General features: G+C 39.2%; 1 protein-coding gene across 5 annotated transcripts in view; it reads left to right on the top strand.

Annotated features, from left to right (window-relative positions):
* DYNC1I1 (dynein cytoplasmic 1 intermediate chain 1) overlaps positions 1 to 22,361 on the top strand; it is a 325,617-nt gene that overhangs the window by 187,570 nt on the left and 115,686 nt on the right. For all 5 annotated transcript variants that reach the window (XM_001170561.5, XM_001170506.5, XM_001170374.5 and 2 more), the window contains one exon: positions 17,229 to 17,318. In XM_001170561.5, coding sequence (XP_001170561.1) covers positions 17,229 to 17,318 — 90 coding nt within the window. The remainder of the gene's footprint in view (positions 1 to 17,228; positions 17,319 to 22,361) is intronic.

The following is a 22,361-nucleotide window of genomic DNA, read 5'->3' on the forward strand; positions in this document are numbered from 1 at the left end:
CTCCCGAGTAGCTGGGATTACAGGCGGACACCACCACTCCTGGCTAATTTTTGTATTTTTAGTAGAGATGGAGTTTCATCTTGTTGGCTAGGCTGGTCTGAAACTCCTAATCTTAAATGATCCACCTGCCTCGGCCTCCCAAAGTGCTGGGATTACAGGCTTGAGCCACCACGCCCGGCCAAATGCTGGAATTTTAAGCAGGGAGATGGCATGTCCCAATTTTTATTTCAGAACGCTGACATCAACAGACAGGGATGACCTACCAGTGTAGGAAGGCAATGGCCAGAAAGACCCACCAGCCTTCTTTTTCTTGTTTTCCTCCTAGTGTATAGAACACTTAGTTGGCAAACTTGATTTGTCCACTTCCGAGTAAAAGAGAAGGAAAAGAGTGATAGAAACTTGAGGTGTTTCAAGTATGTCAGCATGGAATATCCTTTCACTCAGTTGGCCTCACAGCTACAGATAATGTGGATCCAGAAAGTTTGACTCCTCCTTAAAAGGACAATAGTTGATACTGTGCAGAGCAGGTAAGGAAGTTCCTTTGCAGATGAATACAAGCAGCCAAGCCTGTGGGACCAGAGCAGGCACCAATCCAGATAATAAACCCTGTTCAGCATCGTCTAGACCTGTTTGAGTGATTTGGTTTAATTAGCCTTTCCAAGAAAGAATCTTCAAATTTTAATGGTGCATAGTTATGCTTGTAAACGTCTCCACCAAGCATGGGCTCTAGAAGTGAGGATTTGATGGGTCACAGTGGCTTGGCTGGAAGCCACAGGGTAGCTTTAATAACTTTATATAATCTAATGAGGTCATGCAAACAGAAAAATTTGGATTAGAAGGGGAATAAGTAAATGAGGTAGTAACATGCTCGACAGGTGAAGCTGGCTGAGAGTGTGTCAGGTAATCCTCTGCCTAGACATATTTCTCCTTCAAATCTCATTGGAATTGGTGCTTCTCTTGGTCTCTATGACAATATTACTACCACAGCATGGGTAGTGGAGAGAGCACTGGAGAGAGAGTCAGCAGGTCTGATTTCTAATCTGAGCTCTTCCATCAGCTGGCTGTGCAAGTTTAGGGGCCCTTCAACTTCATGGATGGCAATGGCTCATCCATTCAGTGAAAAAACTAACCAAGGTAATTAAGAAGGAGGATGGAGAAAAGAAGAAGAAAATAATAATTTCCACTTACCTAGTTTTTTATTTAATTTGCTGAACAACATGCTATGTGGTTTGCACACTTGATCCTTCCATCTCATGACAATAACTTCCATAGCCATCTCTCTGGATTTTTTTCAGCTATTTGTTTTCATGATTCTGCATTTATGTGAAGGCACTGGGAACAATATAGAATGGCAGAACTTGAATACAAATCCTCCCTGTATAGTAGGAGGTGATATTTTGAAACCTTGAAGGTTCAAACAGTGGCCAGGGACAGAGGATGAGGTTGGCACATATGGTAGAAAACACGAATCTGGTTCTGTTTCCTTTCTCCTCTGTCCATCCACCTGAGGACTGCATTATGGCCAGGGCTAAAGCTGTAGCCTGTTGGGAATATAGCTACCAGAGCATACTTATTTTAAATCTAGTTGTTTCCTTGCTGTCACTGCGCCATCAAAACTGAAGGCCTTAGCCTAGCTTCCATGCTTCCATCTAGCTTCCTGCCTTTCCTTCCCTTGCTCCCTCTCCACATGGTTTGTCTTCCCTTGACCTTGAATGTGTGCTGACTTTCTCCTGACTTCACACCCTCCTTCATGATGTGCCCAGGTTGGCTGAACCCACAAGTAAGCAGTCTGTTTTGGGGCCAGACATTGGTCTGAGAGCTGAGAGTAGAGAGAAAATTCAGCACTCAATTTTATTCACTATGTTTATTGGCCTTTAAAGAGAGAAGCATGATAGGAGCCCAGAGCATCTAACCTAAAGGATGTAGCTAGGAATGCCCTTTCCTCTGCCCATCCTACCCTTACCTGCCCTTAAAGCTAAGCTCATGCTTGCAGCAAGCCCAGCTCCATCTGACTGCCCATTCTGATGACCCTTAGCTTACACCCTCTTTCTAGTCTCAACAGGTCTAGGAGACTCACACAACTTGGAACCTTATTTCATATTTTGTTGTTTGAACTATGTTTAGATGCTTTATGCTCCTCATTCCCAAATCCTATTGCAACTAAATAATAGCTGCTTCTGTGGGTCTTTCTAGCCCTTTGTTTCTGTGATTATTATTAACTGAAATACCTTCCTTCTCTTTCCTATTGCATAACTTTCTTCCTACCTTGCACATTTTTGTGGCTGGGTGGGCCACTGGACACCAAGAAGCAGTAATTATTATCACAATTACCCCGCCTTAATAACTAACACGTTATAGCCTTTTACCACTGACAAAGCAGCTCTGTATCCATTATCTCATTGTTTCACACAACAATTCTGTTATGTAAGGAGCACAGAAATTAGCATCCCTCATTTACAGGTAATAAAGTAGATCTTAAAGAAGCTGAAGAACTTATTGTTTACATGCCACATAACAAAATGTAGTGAATAAGACCATACTTTCCTATGCTGTCTCTGGGGAAAAAAATAGGTAGATAATTTACCTACTACAAAATGTGTGATGGGAAACTATCCTCCTGGGTCATGGCACTGCTAATTACCCAGGAATCCTTAGAACCCTCTTTCGACATCAGTTGAAACACTATTGACTTATAATGCTGCTTCTCAACAGAGTTGAGTGGATCAAATAGCAAATGTGAATGACTCTATTTAACTTGGTATTTATCTTGGCATTTCAGGCCTTCCATTATTTCCTCTCTGATCTACCTGCCATTCACTGTTTACATCTTTGCACTGCTATATATTTGTACATGCTTCTTTCTCTTCCTGAAATGAAACTCTGCATTCTCCTCTCTATGTCCTTATTTAGGTCCCACCATTCTTCAAAATCCAACTCGAATTGAACTCCATAAAAAATCCACTTCCCTTTCTTCCCTCTGCCCTTGTCCTATCTCCACCACTTGTTAACCTCACCCCTATTTAATTTTCAGAGCACATCTCCAGGCATTCTCTCTTCTGATGTAGATATTTACATACATTTGTCGTTTCCCTGCATGAATGCCAAATTCTTTGGCTTCAAGCTTTTTTCTTGATTCATTTGTGTGGCCATTATAAAGTTTAGCCTATGCCTTCAATATACCACGTTTTGAAGAACATGTGTTCAATTATAATGAATAGAAGAATTATTGTTAAAGGGGGCAATTTAGGTTGGATTGAGACACCCAGCATGAAACTGAAATGACTGAGAACAGGCAAAAAATTCATGACTGCATGCTCTAACCACTAGACTATTTTCCATTCTGAATAGGACAATAGTGGTCATTATTTTGTTGCCACAGTTTCATTCTCACACTCACACTGAGCCTTTGAAGTGAAATCTCTCCTAGCACCACTGAGGTTGGGAGGATTGCTCACTATTTGGAGGGATTGTCAGTAGAAAGTTATGAACTCTCTGGTGAAATGCTGCTCAGTTTATTCTCTAGAGATTCAGATTCTTTTGACCAACCTGATGTTTCAACAGCTTGAAAAACGAAGGAAAGAACCATGTCTGTCTAGACTGACCAGAAAGTAAAAACAAGGGATACTTTGAAATCTGACCACAACTGAGAGTTGTACTTAGTCCAAGTAACTGGAAAATCAGTTTCTTGGATTAGACAAATGCTTCCCTTAAGACTCTCAAACTACTAGCTTTCTTCTTTTATAATTAATAGAAAATTATTACACTGACAGACAAGAGACTTCATATTTGAGCCAATGGGAAAACTTGACGTTGAAACCAGGGGAAATAATTTAGCCTCAAATAGAGTAGTTAATGCCAGGATAAAAGCAAACAAATGTGCTAATGATCTTCCTTGAGAATGTGACTGTGATGAATTTTGATGAATTCTCAGATGGAAAATATATCAGTTCTCCCTGGGCTGGGAATTGGACACTAGAATGAGAAAATGGTGTAATGGGAGTCAGCAAAAAGCACTCCAAAGATCTTATTTCCATTTTCTAGAGAACAAGAATTCTAAAGAGATAGATAATTCCCACTTCAAAAACCAGATCTGTGTGGTTGTAAGCATCTATGACAAAGTTGGTGGTGGGCATGAGGCAGGGGGATGTCCTGATTTCCATCATAGAATCTGCCATTGCTCTGCTGGCCTATAGAATTGATGAGAGGGGAGAGTTTGATACAGCAGCTGCCTTGATATTCTCCTGTGCAGTCATGTTATCACCCAACAAACATTCATTGCCATCTCCCATATGCCCAGCCCTTTCCTAGGCATACGGCAAAGAAGAGAGACAGTCTTTGCTATTGTGGAATTCTCATTCTAGTGGGTCTAGAATTCTCATTCAATTCCCACCACTAAAATATGAACAGACAATAAATACATGCATAAATAAATGTAGAAGGTCAGATAGTAGTCAGTACTATGCAATTAAAAAACAAGTGCCATGTGCCAGGGCACAATGGATGGTGGTATGTTGCTATATTAACTGGGGTTGGAAGAGGGGAGGCCTCACAGATGATGTGACATTTGAATAAGGACCCTAAAGACATCATGGAGAAAGACGAATATTTGGATAAAGAGTATTCCAGGTACAGGGAATACCAATGCAAAAGCTGTGAGGTGTGAGTTCTTGACAACATCAATAAATGTCCAAGAAGTTAGCTTGGTTGAAGTAGAGTCAGCAAACCGAAGAGTGGTAGCCCATGCATTATGAGATAGAGCTGGACACATGGCGTGGTCTTGTGCTGGGGAACACAAAACTCTCCAAGGAAGACTCCATGCAGTAGATGAGAGGATGGCTACACCTACACATGGATTGTGAAGCAGCTGACTGGCCATGTTGAAACTATAATAGACAACTGAAACTGGAATAGGCAAGGAAAAAGAAGCTGGAGTCAGTTTGACAGGATACAGCTAGCAGCTTTGTTTTCAACTGTGCTCCAAATATTGTTGCAACTCCCACAACTTTTCCTTTCCACTGACATGCTTACTTTCACCTCCAAACCCATTAACATATCTTCATCCTTCACAGCCTAGTTCAGGCAGTCTGGCACCAGTGTGGACACAGTTGAAACAGAATGGAATGTGGAGCTTCAAAAACTGGAGTTCAAAAATCTGCCTTTGTAATTTAGTAGTTGTCTGAGCAACGTATATAACCTCTTTGAGCCTCAATTTTGTCATCAATAATAACAAAATGTTTTAAATGTATAAAGTGTTTAAAGTATTGCCATTATCCAAGGAGGGTAATTCTGTTATTTACAGCAGAGGAAACTGAGGGGCAAGGGTTAAGTAAATTACCCATGATTATTTCTAGAAATGTGAAAATGCTAGCACTTGCAGGATTTGAACTCGAGCAATATGGCAACTCATGTATTTAACCCCACATACCTTGCAGGATGGTGAGCTTGCTGAAAGGGATTATCAAGAAAAAAATAACAAAGAAGATACTCAGTCATTGTTAGTTCTTGGCCACTCACACATTTTTGATTGCAAGTGACTGAGGAATCAACCCAAAATTACTTATGCCAAAAGAAAGTTTGTTGGCTTTTATAAATAAAAATTGGCCCTAGGCACTAGGGTCATGCTAGCTTCAGCTACTGCTCAATTTAGGTTCCAAGTTGCTATCATGATCCCATCTCTTAGCCCTGCTTTATCTATTCCTTCTTTTTCATGTTCCATGTGGCGAGTCATGGCAGCTTCAGTTCCACAGCAATACAACACCCAATCCAGTAGAGGAGAGGAGTTCACTTTCCTGATGGGTGACCATGTGTTCTGGTTTAGCTGGAACAGTCACCCAGTCCAATAGAAAAGAGGAGTCTACTTCTATAATAAGAGATACATCCAGAATTTCCCAAGACAGTCACCTAGTCCAAAGGAGGTGGACTGATGGACAGGATGACCATAGGTCTGGTTTTCCCAGGCACTCTTTATTCACATCTGTCATTGCAGCTTGATTATTAATTGTACCTCCATTCTCTCTCAGAAGTGTCCCAATTTATGGTAGATGTATATGGTCATTTTACTGATAGTACAAAGAAAAATAGTCTCATTAATCTTTGCCTCAGATACAAAGTCTTCCTCTAAATCTTAAATAGTATTTACTTAGAGGAGAGAGGCAGAATGTGTCCACCAAAGAATAATAGAGGGCCTGTTATCCCAAGAAGTGGGGTGGTGGTTCTGGATGGCCAAAACCACAAATGTAGATTACAGTTCCCCTTTTCTCTTCATACTGTTCGGTGCTGTTTAGCTGTAGAAATGGTTTGGGAGTTAGAAAAACATGGGTTTGACTCTTGACTCTACTGCTGCGTGTAGCTCATTCACCTTAGTGGAAGCATCTTCCCTTTCTAAAGCCTCGGTTTTCTCATACATAGAGAAAGCTCATCATGTTTGCCTCAGTGAGTTATTATGAGGAGTGAATAGACTGATAAACATGAAGGATTCAATAAATCAATAGCTACTGTTTTTCCATAGTGCCTGGAATACATCTTACCACACAATATGTGGTCAGTAAGTACCTGGTGACCGGTGACTAGGACAGGAAACAAACAAGAAAGGACCGTGAACCTCATAGTGGGTGCAGGGAGGCACGGGGTGAGTGTAGACAAGAGTTGCTGTCAGTGGTGGTGGGGCTTAGTGATCAAGGAAAGGAAAACACTTTGATGCTGAGTGAGGAGATTCATGATCCAACTGAAACACTGGGGAAACCGCTGAGAAAATGTCCTTTTTAGAACTACTGGGGAAATTAGAAATTATTAAAATTTAAAACAGTTAAAATATTTACTAGACACCCATATTGGGGCATACAGATATGAATAATTAATGGAGCCTACTCCCAAGAATTTGGGAGGAAAAAACTCATACAGAATTATATTCTACTTACAATTTATATATCATAGCTAGAGAATGATAAATGCCATAATCTTAAACATAATAGTTCTTTGATTGGATGAAGAAAAGGTTGTAGGAAATACCCAACTGAAGTGCTATGGGAGGTTAAAGGAAGAAGAAATCCCGCCAACAGGTAGAGCAGGAACAATTTGGGGAACTGGGGGGTTCTTAGAATCAGGTCATCAGTGTAGCTGGATTTACATGTAGGGAAGATCAAAGTATTGGAGGCCTTGGACACTCCAGGTGCACTCTTACCCTTGTGCTTTTGTTTCCTTTGCCTAGGTTGCTCTCCCACAGGGGTCCATAAAACCTGATCCCTCACTTCCTTGAGTGTTTTGCCAAATGCCACCTCTCAGTAAGGACCTCCCTTGCTCTCTGTGTAAAATTGTGACACCTACTACTGTCTTTTTGTTGTTAGTGATTGCAGCTCTCTAACCTGCTATATACTTCAACTGTTTATCTTGTTTATTCTCCATCTTGCTGCTAGAATGCCAGCTCCATGAGGGCAGGAATTTTTACCTGTTTTGTTCACTGCTGCATCTCCAATACGTAGAATATACGCAGCACATAGTAGGTGCTCATATTTTGTAACAGGAAAGGAAGAAGGGAGTCTGACTGAGGGGAAGCATGAACCAAGGTATAGATGGAATGTGGAACTGTGTGCAGCAGATACTGTGTTAGTGCAGGCAGACTGGAGTATGCATGTGTGTATGTGCATGCTTGTGCGGGGGTGAACACAGTAGAGGAAATTTAAACAGGAAGCACATATTGGGGCCAGACCTTGGAGGACTTGAATACTAGGCCAAGGAACTCAGCTTTTAGTCTGCATGTCATAGAAACTATCAAATGTTTCCACCAGGAGATTGATATGAACAAGTTGTTTGAAGAGGATTGATCAGACAGTGTTGTTTGTAGCAAGAGTAGGCATGGAAAGAGGTTAGAGGTAGGGAACAATGACCAGGTGCTGCATAAAAAGCCAAGGTGGCCTTAACCAAAAAAAAAAAAGGAGGTGGGAAATGGAGAGAATAAAGGGAGATGTGCAAAAGAAGGGTATACAAAGAGATAGAATTAACAATATTTGATCCTGTTAATAAAAGGAATGCTAGAGAACATGTACTAATATTAGTGGGATGACCTATATATGCAGTGATTGATGTGACAACAGCTCTAACATTAATAGTCAGAGATGATGACTCTTAGGTATGGAAGGTACCACTCTGTCCTTAGGAACAATTTCCTTACAGCGAAAATAGTGCTTCTAAATGGTTTCTATTTATTTTACTCTTTTTTAAACTAGTTAACATAACACAATAACAATTCTAGTATGTGAAGACCTTGAGTGTCTGCCTTCCTTTGGGACAGATCTACAGTCACTCCTAAAAGTTAAATATCATGACATCTCTATCTCTGTGACTCTGATTTTCTTTTTCACAAGCAAGGTTCCCACCAAAAGAAACTGCAGATTTGCACATTGGGAAGACTTAATAGAGAAAGCAGAAGAATAGAGAATGGAATTGTCTAAAAGCGGAAGTAGATAGCAGAAGGGATTTGAGTCTGAAAAACAGAGGAGTCCCTCATTTTCCAAGCAGCCAAGAATTGCATCTTCAATTGTTCTGAATTTTTTGCTCTGTGTGTGTGTGTGCGTGTGTGTGTGTGTGTGTAGGCATGTGCATGCATATGTGGACAGCTACACATATAGGGCTGCCAAGGATGGCCATAAAGGCTGTGTCTTACACGCCTCAAGGAGGCTCTATTCACATAGGCCATAATGGCAATGCTGCTTTCTGGAGTTGTGCAATGGGATGGCCCTGCTTACGAGAATGTAGAGAAGAGAACTAACTTGAGAAGTGGCTGTGCTCTTTCGAAGTATCTCACCTTCCCACATCCCATAAAATCTGCAATTCGCCATTACAGGTTAATTTATTTGGATTATCACTATGTAGTCTATCAGTTTGAGTTAGTTCATCCAACTATTCTCTTCAGTGGCTAAAGGATCCATGACTTTCTGAGAAATCTTGGATAACAAGGGCCTGAAAGATCTAAGACTGAAGATAAGGAAGATGGTGGAGGGGTGGGTTCTGACAACAAACTTGGCCTATTTTACACACAATTGAGTCAAAGGCTGCTCTGCTCTGAGCAATACTGGAGAATTAAGTTAGGGTCAGATGGTAGTGGGTCTTAAATGCTGAGCTAATCTAGGAAATAGGGAGCCATTAAAGGTTTTTAGGAAGAAAAATGCATGGAAACACAGATCAGTCAAGCCTCCTTGTCTCCAAACATCAAACTGCTGAAGGTATCCACAGACTCCCACCTGAGTATCTCTGAGAAGGTCCTTGTTCTCTTCCTCATCTCTGTCCTTCCATGCAAGCTGACTGATCCACATCAACTCAATTCAATACATATTTACTATGCATATATTACATATCAGTGCTCTTACAAGTTTCAGAAACAGCTGCTTAAACAGTACTATTCTCTGACTTCCCCTCTCATTTTGAATATTTTCTTTCATTTCCTCCCATTTGCAATGCCTTGGGTGACGTTCCTTCAGGAAGTAAACTTTCCAAGTACTGTCATGTTAGAGCCTTAGGAGAGATCTGATGTGGCCTAGAGTGTTAACAGGAGCGCTCTGTACGATGAGAAATGTATGTTTTCTTTACTCTGGCCAGATGTTTCTAGACCAGAAAGTGAAGGTTTTTTCAATATTAGCATGTAGTATATTTAACAAAGTGCTTACTGAAAATCCCACAAAATATGTCTTTCCTGCATATTTTTAAAGCGTAGAGGCGCTCACCTTGGTTTGTGTAAGCATTCAGTGGTGCATGTTATACTTTATCTTGGCTGCTGTGATACATATTGGGAGGGTGGCTCTCTCTGGACTCCCGGCGAAGTTGGCAAGCTGTATCCAAAGTTGGTCCAAGGGTAGGGTGGCTTGAGTGAGTTCTGTGCGAGAGCCCTCACTGTCTGCTATACAAATACATGTCTAAATTCACAGTCTGATTCATCACACCCGCTGGCAACTGCGCCGACCAAAGTCAGGTTCTCAACTGCTGCTTGGACTACGGCTATGGCCTACCTTCTTACTGTGCCCTGGCTTTGGTCTTGCCACTCTCCTGCAGCCTCCACGTTGCTGCCATATCCTTAAACAAAATCAGAATTTGACTCTTGTGTTTTTTAAAACCTCCAGTTTCTCTGCAGGGTAGATTGACAGCAGTGATTTTCATTGAGGGTCAAGCCATCCCAGAGAGATATATCCGAATCTGCACAAAGGGTGTGCTGGGGAAGAGAGAAGTGTGGCTTCAAAAGCCATATCTAGCATCAGCAGTGCCTTGGATTTCTTTTGAAATTGTTAATAATATTTATGGACTGAATGTGATTAATATTTATTTAAAGTGGGCTACTGATCTCTAGGAAGAAGTCCACACTTCTTGTTCTGCCATTCAAGGCCCTACGTGATGTAGTACCATTAGTAATTTCCAGAACAGTCTCCTGTTTTCATATTACCAGTCTCTGTACTTAACGTTGATAATATTAAGAAGAGTAGGTCTTTGAGGGACATTTACTCTGGTTGTAGAGATAGATGCAAAAAATTAATTTTACACGGTATGAGATGTGTTATTGTAGAGATATTTACAAGGTGGGTGGCAGAATAATGGAGGGGATTCACAAATCTGTTTTAGAGGAAGAGTTAAAGCTGCTGGAGCTGCATCATAAAGGCTGTAAAGACAGAGGCAGATTCAAGACAGATGCTGGAGGTGGAATTGACAGGACTGAGACCCCCCTCTTACTAGTCCCTGACGGAAAAGGGGAATTGAGGGCAGTGCTCAGGTATCCAGCTGGGATTCCATATGAACAGTGGCACCATTAAGCAGGTCAGAGCTCTGCTGTGGACATGTCAGGTGTGAGGTGCCCCTGAGATGATCACGTTGTAATGTCCACTACAGAGTCTGGAACCTAGAAGGGATATCTTGGCTGGAGAAATCAACTTATAGGTGATAGTGGAAGATATAGGTGTAAGAGCTAACCAGAGTGAGCATATAATATTAGAAAAGATAAAATGAGACAAAATGCATTACGCAAAAAGATGAAACCAAAGCCAGAACTGCAAAGAATATCTTCCAATATATTTTTAAAAACTTTAATAGAACTTGAAGGGGTTAAGCCTTTTTCTATTAAAAATTTAAAAATATGTTATAAGAAGAATCACCATCTGAATATCCATACATGGAATTATATAAAAGTGGCTAGGGCATTTGTTCTTAAGTTGAAAAGAACATATCCAAAAAAACAAACAAACAAAACAAAACAGAAAAACTCAGGTCTTTATATCTCTCCAAGTCTATTCTCCAATAATAGTATACTAGTAAGCTTGATTTAGAATTGCCTCTGTGTCCTTGCCAGTTTACATCTTGGAAGCTTGTTTCTATTCATTTCATAAGCCACAACGTATTTGATCATTTCTAACATTCACAATTTTCACATTAAAATTGATGATGTGTTATAGTTTAATAGCAGTAATCGTCTTTCTCAGTGGTATATAAAATAATTGTGCATCTTGCAGTCATTGGCCCATTCAATTCAAAGTCAAAGTGGTAATTGCTTTGTGCCTTCCGCTCTGGGCAGCAGGAGGATGCCCTTTGGAGCTGAGAAGGATGGAGTGAAATGGTCCTGTCCACTCCATGCCTTCACTCTCCACCCGAGCCAGCCTTAGCGGTATTCCTGAGGTGGCAGATGGAGGAGCCACAGTCCTCTCATGAAATGTCAGGAGCAGAGCAACAAGGGCTCTGGCAGGAGCTCAGATCCTCTTATCCCAAAGTTTTGCAAGCCCTAAGAGGGCTGAGGAAAGCAAGAACCCAGTGGCCTCGTAAAACACAAACCCCTCTCTTCACAGAGGGTCGCCTTGTGTCATTGAGGGTTCTGGTTGCATGCAGCAGGCATCATCTCCGGTGGGACTTACTGGAAGGAAATCTGGTGCTGACAACGCCTCTAGTGGGATTTATTGGAAGGAAATCTGGTACTCACAGAATCAACAGGAGGCAGAAGGAACAGGTTTGAAAAAGCGTGGGGACCGAGGGAGCTCTGGAACACTGGGCCTCTGGAACAATCTTGCCAGGATGTTGGGCGTCACTGCTGCTACTGCATTTTCCTCCAAAATGAATCCTAACTTTTTTCTCAGCTCTGACTCCAAGGATCCAAAGACAAAGCCTGAGTTAGGATCGACCAGTCTGACTTCCCAGATCCTGTCTGTGCCCTGGCCACCAGGAGATGAACAGCAGGAAACTCTTTCCCCCTGGGCTTCGAGAGAGGAAAGTAGGATCCAGCATATCACCAATCCGGAATTGCTGCAAAGGGAATATGCCCCAGACAGAAAGGGGTTTTGCATTATACTGTATTGCCAAACACTGACAAATGTTCCACTGCACTCCCTTTCAAATACCTCATATTTGTAAGGCTATCAGAACAAGTCAGCGAGCAGAGGACTGCTGCATACTAAAACTGTCTACGTCGGCTTCATTCAGAGCCATGGACTAGTGGAGGAAACGAACTCTTCTGGAGCTCAGGCAAAGGGTCGAGCCTCATGCTGAGTGTGTTATCTGTGATTGCTGCATAATATGTAGTTACTCATTCTTAGACCTCTGAAAATCTTGAGGGAGGAAGACAGTGGCTACCAAAGATTTTTCCAACCAGGAGGAATGAATGTGGCAACTGGAGACAGCAGAATATGGGTATTAAATAAAATAATGTATCTAAAAGATGCCATTGTTTAGAAATTAGCCCCTTGGATTGACAGGTAATTAACTTCTGTCACTAGTTTAATTTCTTGTGTGGACCTGGATAAGGGAAGCCATACATGGGTGGTAATTTTATTCCCTCCAATCTCAAAGGAAACGTAACTGGGTATGAAGTAGTGGCACAACTCATATATCAGTAGTCTGTAGCAGGTCTACATAAATCCTTTTCTTTAAAGTTATTTAACTGTTTTGAAAATGGTTTCAACAGAAGTAATTCCAACTGCACCAGAAAGGAAACCAGAGTTTTAAAGAAAAATATACTCTCTTTGCTGAGCAAGGCAAACATATCAGTATGCAGAGAAACAAACCAGTCTCTTGTGTTTTATTTCCTTTGCAAATCCACCGAAACACTTACTTTATGTCTTTAAAAGGCTGATAGACAAAGGATTCTGTGACCACTAAAAATTAATACCTACAACTGGTTTGTAGACACTTTAAAAGGGCAGGTACTATTTTTTAAATTTCTCTGTTTTTCACAGTTTCTCATTATGGGACTTTGTACATACTATAAACACAATACATATTTGTTGTGAGTATTTTTTTAGACCGATCAAAAACATATTCTCTGGGGAAGCATTTTCCATTCAAGGAATTAGATAACCTGCTATTTCCTCACATGCTTCTATGCATAAACCTAGACGTTGTATCACAAACCTAGTCCTTTTTATAGCCAAGCCCTTCACAGAATAATATTTTTCCAATAAGCTCGTAGTGGCATTTTTGGTCATGGTGTTTCTTTTTTGACTCTTCTGAGAATTAATGTTTAAAATAAACACCCTTATAGCTGTGAAAGATGAGAACTTGTTACTATTTAAGCTGACTAATTCAAAGTCATTTGGTAAAACTACTTTCAGTTTTAAGAACTAGAAGATTTAAGTGCTCAAACTAGATGGCTCTAATAAATGCACAATTATTATCTACAGTCAGTATAACTAATTATCAGTGAATCCAGACCTTGATCCATTACTCCCCTCGCGTCCATGGATTGAGAAGCAAGAATCTATTTGTTATTAGTCTTATTTCCTCCAAGGTCTTCACACAACTCACTCCCTTAACTCCATTAAGTTTTTGCTCACATGTCACCTCATTGTGGCCTTGGTGGACCTTTTCACTCTGTTTTAAATTGAGACTCTCCCACTCTTGACCAGAATGCCTAATCTCTCTTTCCTATTTTGTATTTTCCCCCATAGCACTTGTCTGACACAGTATATATTTTGTTTTTTTATTTGTTTTTGGTTTCTCTCCACTGGAATGGAAGCTCCATGAGCACAGAGATTATTTTGTCTGTCTTGTTCCCTGGTGTGTGCCCAGCACCTGGCACATAGTAAGTGCTCAGTCAATATTTGTTAGAATCTAAGGCAATGTTTGTTTTGAAGATTTATGCTTAAGTATGTTCCCAATGACCTTGATGGTTTAAAAAGCAATTTTATATTGGTTATTTTACTTAGTTATTCTTACAACAACGTGTTTTAAGGAAGGATTATTATCCCACTCCAGCAGATGAGAAATGGGGGCTCAGAGAGTTCCTATGAATTGGATAAAACCCAGGGGCCAGCAAGTGGTGGACTCCAGCCTGGAACAAGATCAAATACTTCCTTTAGGGTGCTGCTCTCACCTAAGCTGTGAATCTTTCTGGCTGGGGGAATTAACACTTCATATTAAGCATTGCCTGCCAGGTCTCAAAGCAGTGGATTCCAGAATGAAAATTAGAACAGAATGTGGTTGTAGAATACCTGACAAATAAAATAATCCATTATGTACAGCTCTCAAGGGTGAGAAACATACCTTCTCAGCTACAACTTGTATTTGTTCACCTCCTGAGTGTGGAAGAACAATCCATGTTGAGGCCATGCAAGTCCACCTCAAAAAGTCCCTGCAAAGCCTCCTTACCTTGCAATAGAACATTGCAGCTGCTTGTATTTCAGTCCTTTCTCCATGGCATTTCTGTTTCACATCATGCTGTGGTTCAGGAGGCAGTTTGCATAGTGGTTAAAGATCACAGACCCCAAAACAGGCAGAGCCAGACAGAACTTGAAGCGGGATGTGGTTGCAGTTCCTTCGGGGGAAATTATTCTGTCTCCTCATCTGTAAAACTGGGCTAATGGTACTAAGTTCTGATAAATAAATTAGATTATAGAAGTGATGCACTCATCACTGCCTTAAGTGTTAGTGAATATCTCCTGTATCCCTTCTACTAAATTGTAAGATTATAGAAGGAAATGCACTTACTGGCTTTATTAGTTTTCAAGTTTTGCTATAACGAAATACCACAAACTGGCTGTTTAAACAACAGAAATGTAATGCCTCACAGTTCTGGAGGCTAGGATCTGAGATCAAGAAGCCTGTGGGCTTGGTTCCTTCTGAGGACTGTGAGGAAGAATCTGTTCTCCTAACTTCCGGTGGTTTTCTGGCACTCTTTGGTGTTCCTTGGCTTGTAAGAGCATCAGGCCGATCTTTGCCTTCATCTCCACATGGTGTTCTTCCTATGTTTGTGTGTCTGCATCCAATTTCCCCTTTTTATAATGGCACCAGTCATATTGGATTAGGTGTCCTACTCCATTATAACCTCATTTGAACTAATTATATCTGCAGTGACCCTATTTTCAAATAAGGCCACATTCTGAGGTACTGGGGTTTATTAGTTCAACATATGAATTTTGGGGACACAGTTCAACCCATAGTTCTGGCCTTATCACCTTTGTTTTTTATTGTATTTGCCCTGTACTTAATAAGTGTCAGGGCATGGCTGCTGAATCTGTTAAAGAAATGTCTCCAGAAGGTTCAGAAATGAAGCCACTTACCAACAGCTGAGAGGCCTTTTGAAAACTTCCTCTTCATCCAAGGATTACTGAAAGAGGAAACTTCTCTCTAGCTAGTTCTTCACTAGACTTTGTGTTTAGTCCTTGGGTCAGGAAGATACATCATGTCGAGATGGATATTTTGATTAGGACTTTCCAAATGGAATTTTGTGTGTGTGTGTGAAGAGATAGCATTAATATGTTCACATACGGATAAGGACATAGATATGCTTTTTATAACTTAACTTTTAAAAGATTTATTTGTTTAAAAGTCTAGGTAACTGTTCTTTTCAAAATTTTAAGTGCGACTTTTCATCTCATAACTGTGACCTCAGGTTTGTGTGAATAATAAATGACAGTTCTTTAAAATGTTTTACATCCTTTCTTATATATGTATAATGTGGTTATAAAGTAGTGAGCTTGGCTCCACAGTCTACCTGCATGCCTATAGAGTATGATATTTCAATTAAAATTCATGTTTTCCAAATTCTAATATCTAAATTGCAATGCTATATTTTACATATCTGTATTTTTAAAATTGATATTCCTACCACAAATCACTTGCTTAATATTAGTTAGAATTTTGTAAGTTGCTTACTCAGAATTTTGTAAGTTACTTATTTATTTGAGCATTTAAGTGTGCATTTATAATGTATTCTAAGTGATTGCTGCTGAAATTCTGAGTTGATGAATCTCAGGATTTATTGTGATGGAAACGGGACTATCTACAGAGCTTGAGATTTTATAGAAGGTCTGTAAATATTTGTTGAATGAGCGAACATATGGGGTGGAGGGAGAAGCAAAGTCATTTCTTTTCAACTCTCTTTGAACCAATGAAATCAATAACCTACATGGAGTACAATACCATATTTAAAGACTGAAAGCAAATTTTAATTTTTTATATCGTTTTATTTTCTATAATTTGGATTTTCTTGTGACACCTTGACACTCCCCTAAACCTTCTACACTGTGCCTGATGCTTTCAAACACTCTATAATGGAAGGGGCCTCTAGGAAAGGCAAGTTGAGAGTAGAGGAAAAATGAGCATACATTTGCATAGGGCAGGAAGGGCACTGTAACATCTGGCAGGGGTAGCCAACTCAGTCCACTTGTTAGTCTCATGAAATTCACATTAATGCATGAACTGCTCTGAATGTGTAAATACCATTTTGAGTTGTTTTCTCCCAGACCAATGGCATTGACTTTGGGGGCCCTTCTCTTGGTTGTTTACTTGCCAATGGCATTTGACCTGGGGTCAGACCTGTATTTAACCCTTTCCTGTAGGTCAAAAACAAATTAATTTGGTGAGAATTAAATTGGAAATGAGTCATCTGTACAACAGGTGTTCCCTGTGGGAAATGTGCTCCAGGTGGAAACATTTTAAAATCTGTTCCTGGGCCGTCTTCGAAGAAGCTTCAGAGGTCAGGGAGGCAATTCCAAGACATCCCACGTGGTGAGGGCCTGGAGCTGGATGTAAGGTGCCCATTCAGTATGGTTTTCTCAACAGCTTGGGGAAATTTTCAAAGAGGCCCCTTTTGGAGATAATTTATTCATAAATTCATGAACATTTATCTTGGGCATTCATTGTGGACTGATTTACTTAGATGTTGCCCTAAATGATTGGAACTTTACCCTTTACCCCTACCTCCCACTATCAACCAAAGACTTTGATTTGGAGGAAAGAAAATGTTGTATTTTTCTCTTTCTTTTTTCTAGAGGATGAGGAAGATGAGGAAATGGTGGAATCTAAAGTTGGCCAGGACTCAGAACTGGAAAATCAGGACAAAAAACAGGAAGTGAAGGAAGGTATGGTATGGAAAATAAACTGAGTAATCATTTTATTGTTTTGTTTGCCTTTACTAATATAAGAGACTATAGAGCTAAGTAAAAATTGAATTTGCATCCCCTATATGGAAGATTTTCTATGATTGTTCGATACATTACATTTAGCAACATAAACTGTAATCTCCAAAGCAAGAGTCATTTATTTCTTGACTGATAAAGGCAAATAAAGTGTAAAACGTCCACAATTTCAGTAACAATTTTAGTCACAATTCCAGAACACTTGTTACCAATTGCCATGTTATCTCGTTCACAGAACCATATATTCCCAATGATAACAGTAAAGCAAAGGACTAGATATAATTATTTTGTCAATAAATTCTAAAGTGTTTTCATGTGATCTACATAGAAACATTAATAGTGATCAACGCTAGTAACTCTGCTATTAAAATTTTTCTTCTGCAACTCTGCCTGTATAAGGAGGAACAACCTCTTACATGTTCTGGTGATAATAATAACTAACATTTATTAAGGGCTCACTATGCCCTTGGCTCTCTTCTAAGCACTCCACAGATATTACTCACTCCTTACAACATCATTTTGAAGCAGATACTGTTATTACCCCTATTTATAGGCAGAGAACTAGGAAGAGAGAGGTCTAAAACTTTATCCAAGGATACATAATGTACAAGTACATGATCCAAGATTTAGAGTTAAATCCAAAGTTTACATTTTACCCTGTTGCCCTCCTCATAATAGCACTGTGCCTATAAGTAGAAAGAAAGAAAAAAGAAAAGAAAAGGAGGGACATGAAATACTGCAGGTGACATTTCCTTACAAACCCAATTTTGTATTACTTTGAGATTCTCAGCCCATGGAGACAGAAGAGAATTTTGAACTTGTCTTACTTGCTGGCAAATAAATGAAGAGCGGGACCTAAGAACTGTGTAGATTAAAAAGGTTCTTCCATATTTCCTACTGAGTGTCCCAAGTATAGATCAATATAACTCTGATTAGAAGCTCATTTGATCTGTAAATTTTAAAGATGGTTGTGGCTCTGGCACAGTGTGGCAGATGTTCAGCACGGGGGTCTTTGTAGGAATTGATACCTACTGATCCCAAGTACTCACTTCAACACGTTGTGCTCTCATGAGAAAATTAGAGAAGCCCAAATGCCTATTACAAATGACATCCATATCATATGGAGTTAAATGGGACAATTTTTTTTTTTTTTGAGACAGAGTCTCACTCTGTCCCAGGCTGCAGTGCAGCGACGCGATCTCAGCTCACTGCAACCTCCGCCTCCCAGGTTCAAGCTATTCTCCTGCCTTAGCATCCCGAGTAGCTGAGATTACAGGTGCCTGCCACCACGCCTGGCTAATTTTTGTATTTGTAGTAGAGACAGGGTTTCACCATACTGGCCAGGCTGGTCTCGAACTCCTGACCTCGTGATCCACCCGCCTTAGCCTCCCAAAGTGCTGGGATTATAGGTGTGAACCACCACGCCCAGCCTCAATTTTAGAAAATTATTAAAAATCACTTCATATTGAGGCTCATTTGAAGTGTGTCTGAGTGTAGGTGTTTAATTTAGTTTTGGTTTGTTTTTTGCAATCTCAGGTATCTAAAGGCCAGTGCAAGATAGTGATGAAAAAGCATAGCCTCTGGAGCCACACTACCTGGGATAAAATCTTGTCTCTGTCAATTATTAGCTGAGTGATCACTACAGACTAAGTTAGTTTAACCTTTTTTTGCCTCAGTTTCCCCATCTGGCAAACAGGTTTTTAAAAAACTCAACAGGGCTAGTATGGAACAATACTTGGCACAAAGTAAGTGCTGTATAAAAGTTTGCTAAATTATCATTAGTAGTCTTGCCTTGCAGTGCCTGGGTCTATAACTGGTTTCTACCCTGATGGGATGGATGCCCTTGGGGGCCCCAGCTCTCTGTGCTCAGCTTTGCCATAGCCCATAGCTTTGAAATGAGAACATGGTTACAGGGGCCCCAGCTAGCTAGTACATTTAAAAAATGTGGAACTTTCAATAGAGATGCAAGCAAAGTCCTTTAAACTTGTTGGAGAACTATCATTAAAGGTCTTATTTCTGTTACTGTGCTAGGTCTCAGACATTGAGAAGTTCAATTGCTGTCAAGTTCTAGGGTGTGACTAAGGTTTAGGAGAAGATTCAGCATTTTAACAGTGGCATCCACAGAAGACACAAGGCTTACTCTTTCTGAGAGTCCAAATGAATTTGATCGAAGAGATCTCACATTTAAACTTATACTAAAAACGTCTTTTAAAAAAAAAGTTGGTGAGTAGAATATCATGATTACAGGTGTAGTGAGGTACAAAATAAGTCAGGATCTATTAAAGTACTCCTTTACCCTTTGCAAAATATTCTTAAAATACGCCTGGTGATAAGGAGCCAGGGTGTATTTTGTGTGTCTTGGCATGGATTCCCCATCACCACCACCCCAGCCCCAATCTCCAAGTCGTCTTCTCCAGCAAAGCAAAGCAACCTCCTTCTTAAGTTCCAAGCGAAAACACCCTTCAGTTTTAACTGTTACTCATGCTTCATGGAATTGATTAAAGTCATGTTAAAAGTCAAAAAGAAGTTTGAAAGAACATTTCCTGTTCCTGCTGCACTGTATGCCTTATTCTCCATTAATGGCTTTTCTGCAAATTAACACATAATGGGTTAAAAGCATGTTTATGTTGGCATCAAACTCTGGCTTTTTTTTTTTTTTTAAAGCAAGACAGTATTTTGCAAACTTTTGAAAGAATCTCTAGCAGATATAATCGTGGCGCCATTCACACGACTGCATAGTAGTTAGGGCTGTGTCAGCACTTCCATTACGAACCTTGTGTTTCAAGGATTTATTACTCAGCCATAAAAATTTGCTCTGGGCTGAAACTTGACATACACAGTTTCAAACCAGGGAACACATTTTTGAGAAATCTGGCTTTTTTTTTTTTTTTTTTGGAGTGAAAAGGAAGAAAAAGGTGGTGAGGGGGACATGGGGAAAATAATCAGTACTCACTAACTTTTGACATTTTTGCCCACGTGACATCAAAGTGCATTAAACACTAAAGAAATGCAGTCTTGATTTATTACTGTTTCACTTTTTTCTGCCATAGAGTAGGAAAAAAATCAGGTATATTTTAGCTTATAATCAAAGTTTAGAAAACTTCTATATGTCAGTGTCCTCATGTCTTCATGTTTAGAAATTCAAAACAATACAACTGGGAACCTAACTTTTTTGTAAATACAAATCAACTCATAAACCTCACATTGACTTCACAGAAAGATATCCTTCACTTTTAGTTTGGTTTGGTTTCTTGCTGCTGTTTATGAACTGATTTCACTGTAAAATTCCCATGAGAGCCACTGTCCTTATTTAATCTAATGTTTTTCCTGGCTACATGGGTTTTATTTTTTATCTCTTAGAGATCCTTGAAAAATTTTTTTGAATAATTTTTATATTGAAATTTAAAGCAGCATCACTGAAACAAGTCAGGACATATTTGTAGTAGATATTTTTAAAATATCTTTAACAGAAATGAGATACTAAAAAAGTCAGTATAAGTTGTGAACTTCATTATAAATTGTACATTTTTATAGAGGGAAAAAAATCACAAGAAGTCAGAACCCAAAAGATATAGTTTAAAGTAGTATAAATTAATTAAAGAGAAACTGACAAAGTATACATTGAGGATAGCAGGAAAGGTCAAGAAAACATGGCAAATGAAATACAATCATGCTTGAAAGATTTATTTAAAAGTATTTTCATATAAAAATAAGAAAAATTAACATTTCTACAATAAAAAGTGGACCCTAAGTGAAATTTATATTCTATTTTAATTTTGCAGGCCACAGATTTGTAGAATTAGGCTGTCTTCTTAATTTCATGTATTCTGTAAAATTTCTTTCATACATGTTATTCAAATTCAATATAACTGGTTAAATTTTGGTAACTTTGAAAATTGCCTTATCATTTGGATTACATGTAAGTTACATCCATGCATTCTACTTTTCATAGTGTAGAATCTACTTCTTCTTAAAGAGCTCTTTAAATGCACAAAGTATTGTTAGCTGCCAGTTCTTGGCAGAAACACTCCATGTTTTGTGTTGTGAAAACAAAGAAAAAAAATCTGCTATAATAGTATTTTCTGCTTAACCTATAAGAAAAACTATTATCCATGCCCACATTTTGTTTTGGTATGCCCTTTGCTATTAAATCCTATCTTTTTAATGCCATGAGCTTGTTAAAAATAATTTATTAGATTCCAGGGATAGGGAAAAGCTGTAGAAACAGATACTTGAGGTAGAATATGGCATCTATCTTGGAGTAAAACAATTCCGATTCTATTTGTTTATTCCTGTATTTTGAACTTTGTGGAATCCATTAATCAACCAATTTTCTTTCATGAAATATGATGCCTGGAGAGGTTTTTATCTCTGAATACACCTTTTGGTTGTGGTTCCTGGATACTCCATTATGTTTTCATGATATTGAACAACACTTATCAATTTAAAGATCTTTGAGTATGGGTGGTTTTGTTTATTTAATCAAAAATTACTATGGCCCTATTTAATTAAGTTGAATATTGTTTATGACTTTTAAAAAGTACTCATCTGCACATGCATCTGATTATTTTGTGCTAACAAATCATGTCATTTGATCCCTGTTTGACATCAAAGCTTAATATAAAATGTATCTTTTGTTTGCTTCTGTAGCATTTTAATTTCAAGCCAAATATTGTATTGTCAATCATAATATCTGGAGAGGCTAGTGCTCCACCTACCTGAACTTGGCCTCTGCAAGCACACTTTGATCAGCCATTTATGTTTCTGTTAGAGAAGAAGTTGTGTGTCTTGAAAGCTGAGATCAAAGTGACAATAAGCTACAGGGAAGAAAAAAATTACAGAAAATTACATAGATACTATTTTTTATTCGAGGTAATGGACCTGTAAGGAAAGATACAGGTGAAATAGAAGTGGCTCAAAAAGATAAACAGAGACTAGAAAGATTTTTTAATATCTTAACAAATAAAGGAGAAAAATTCCTACTAC

Source organism: Pan troglodytes, chromosome 6, assembly GCF_028858775.2.
Source record: "Pan troglodytes isolate AG18354 chromosome 6, NHGRI_mPanTro3-v2.0_pri, whole genome shotgun sequence".
Classification (NCBI taxonomy): domain Eukaryota; kingdom Metazoa; phylum Chordata; class Mammalia; order Primates; family Hominidae; genus Pan; species Pan troglodytes.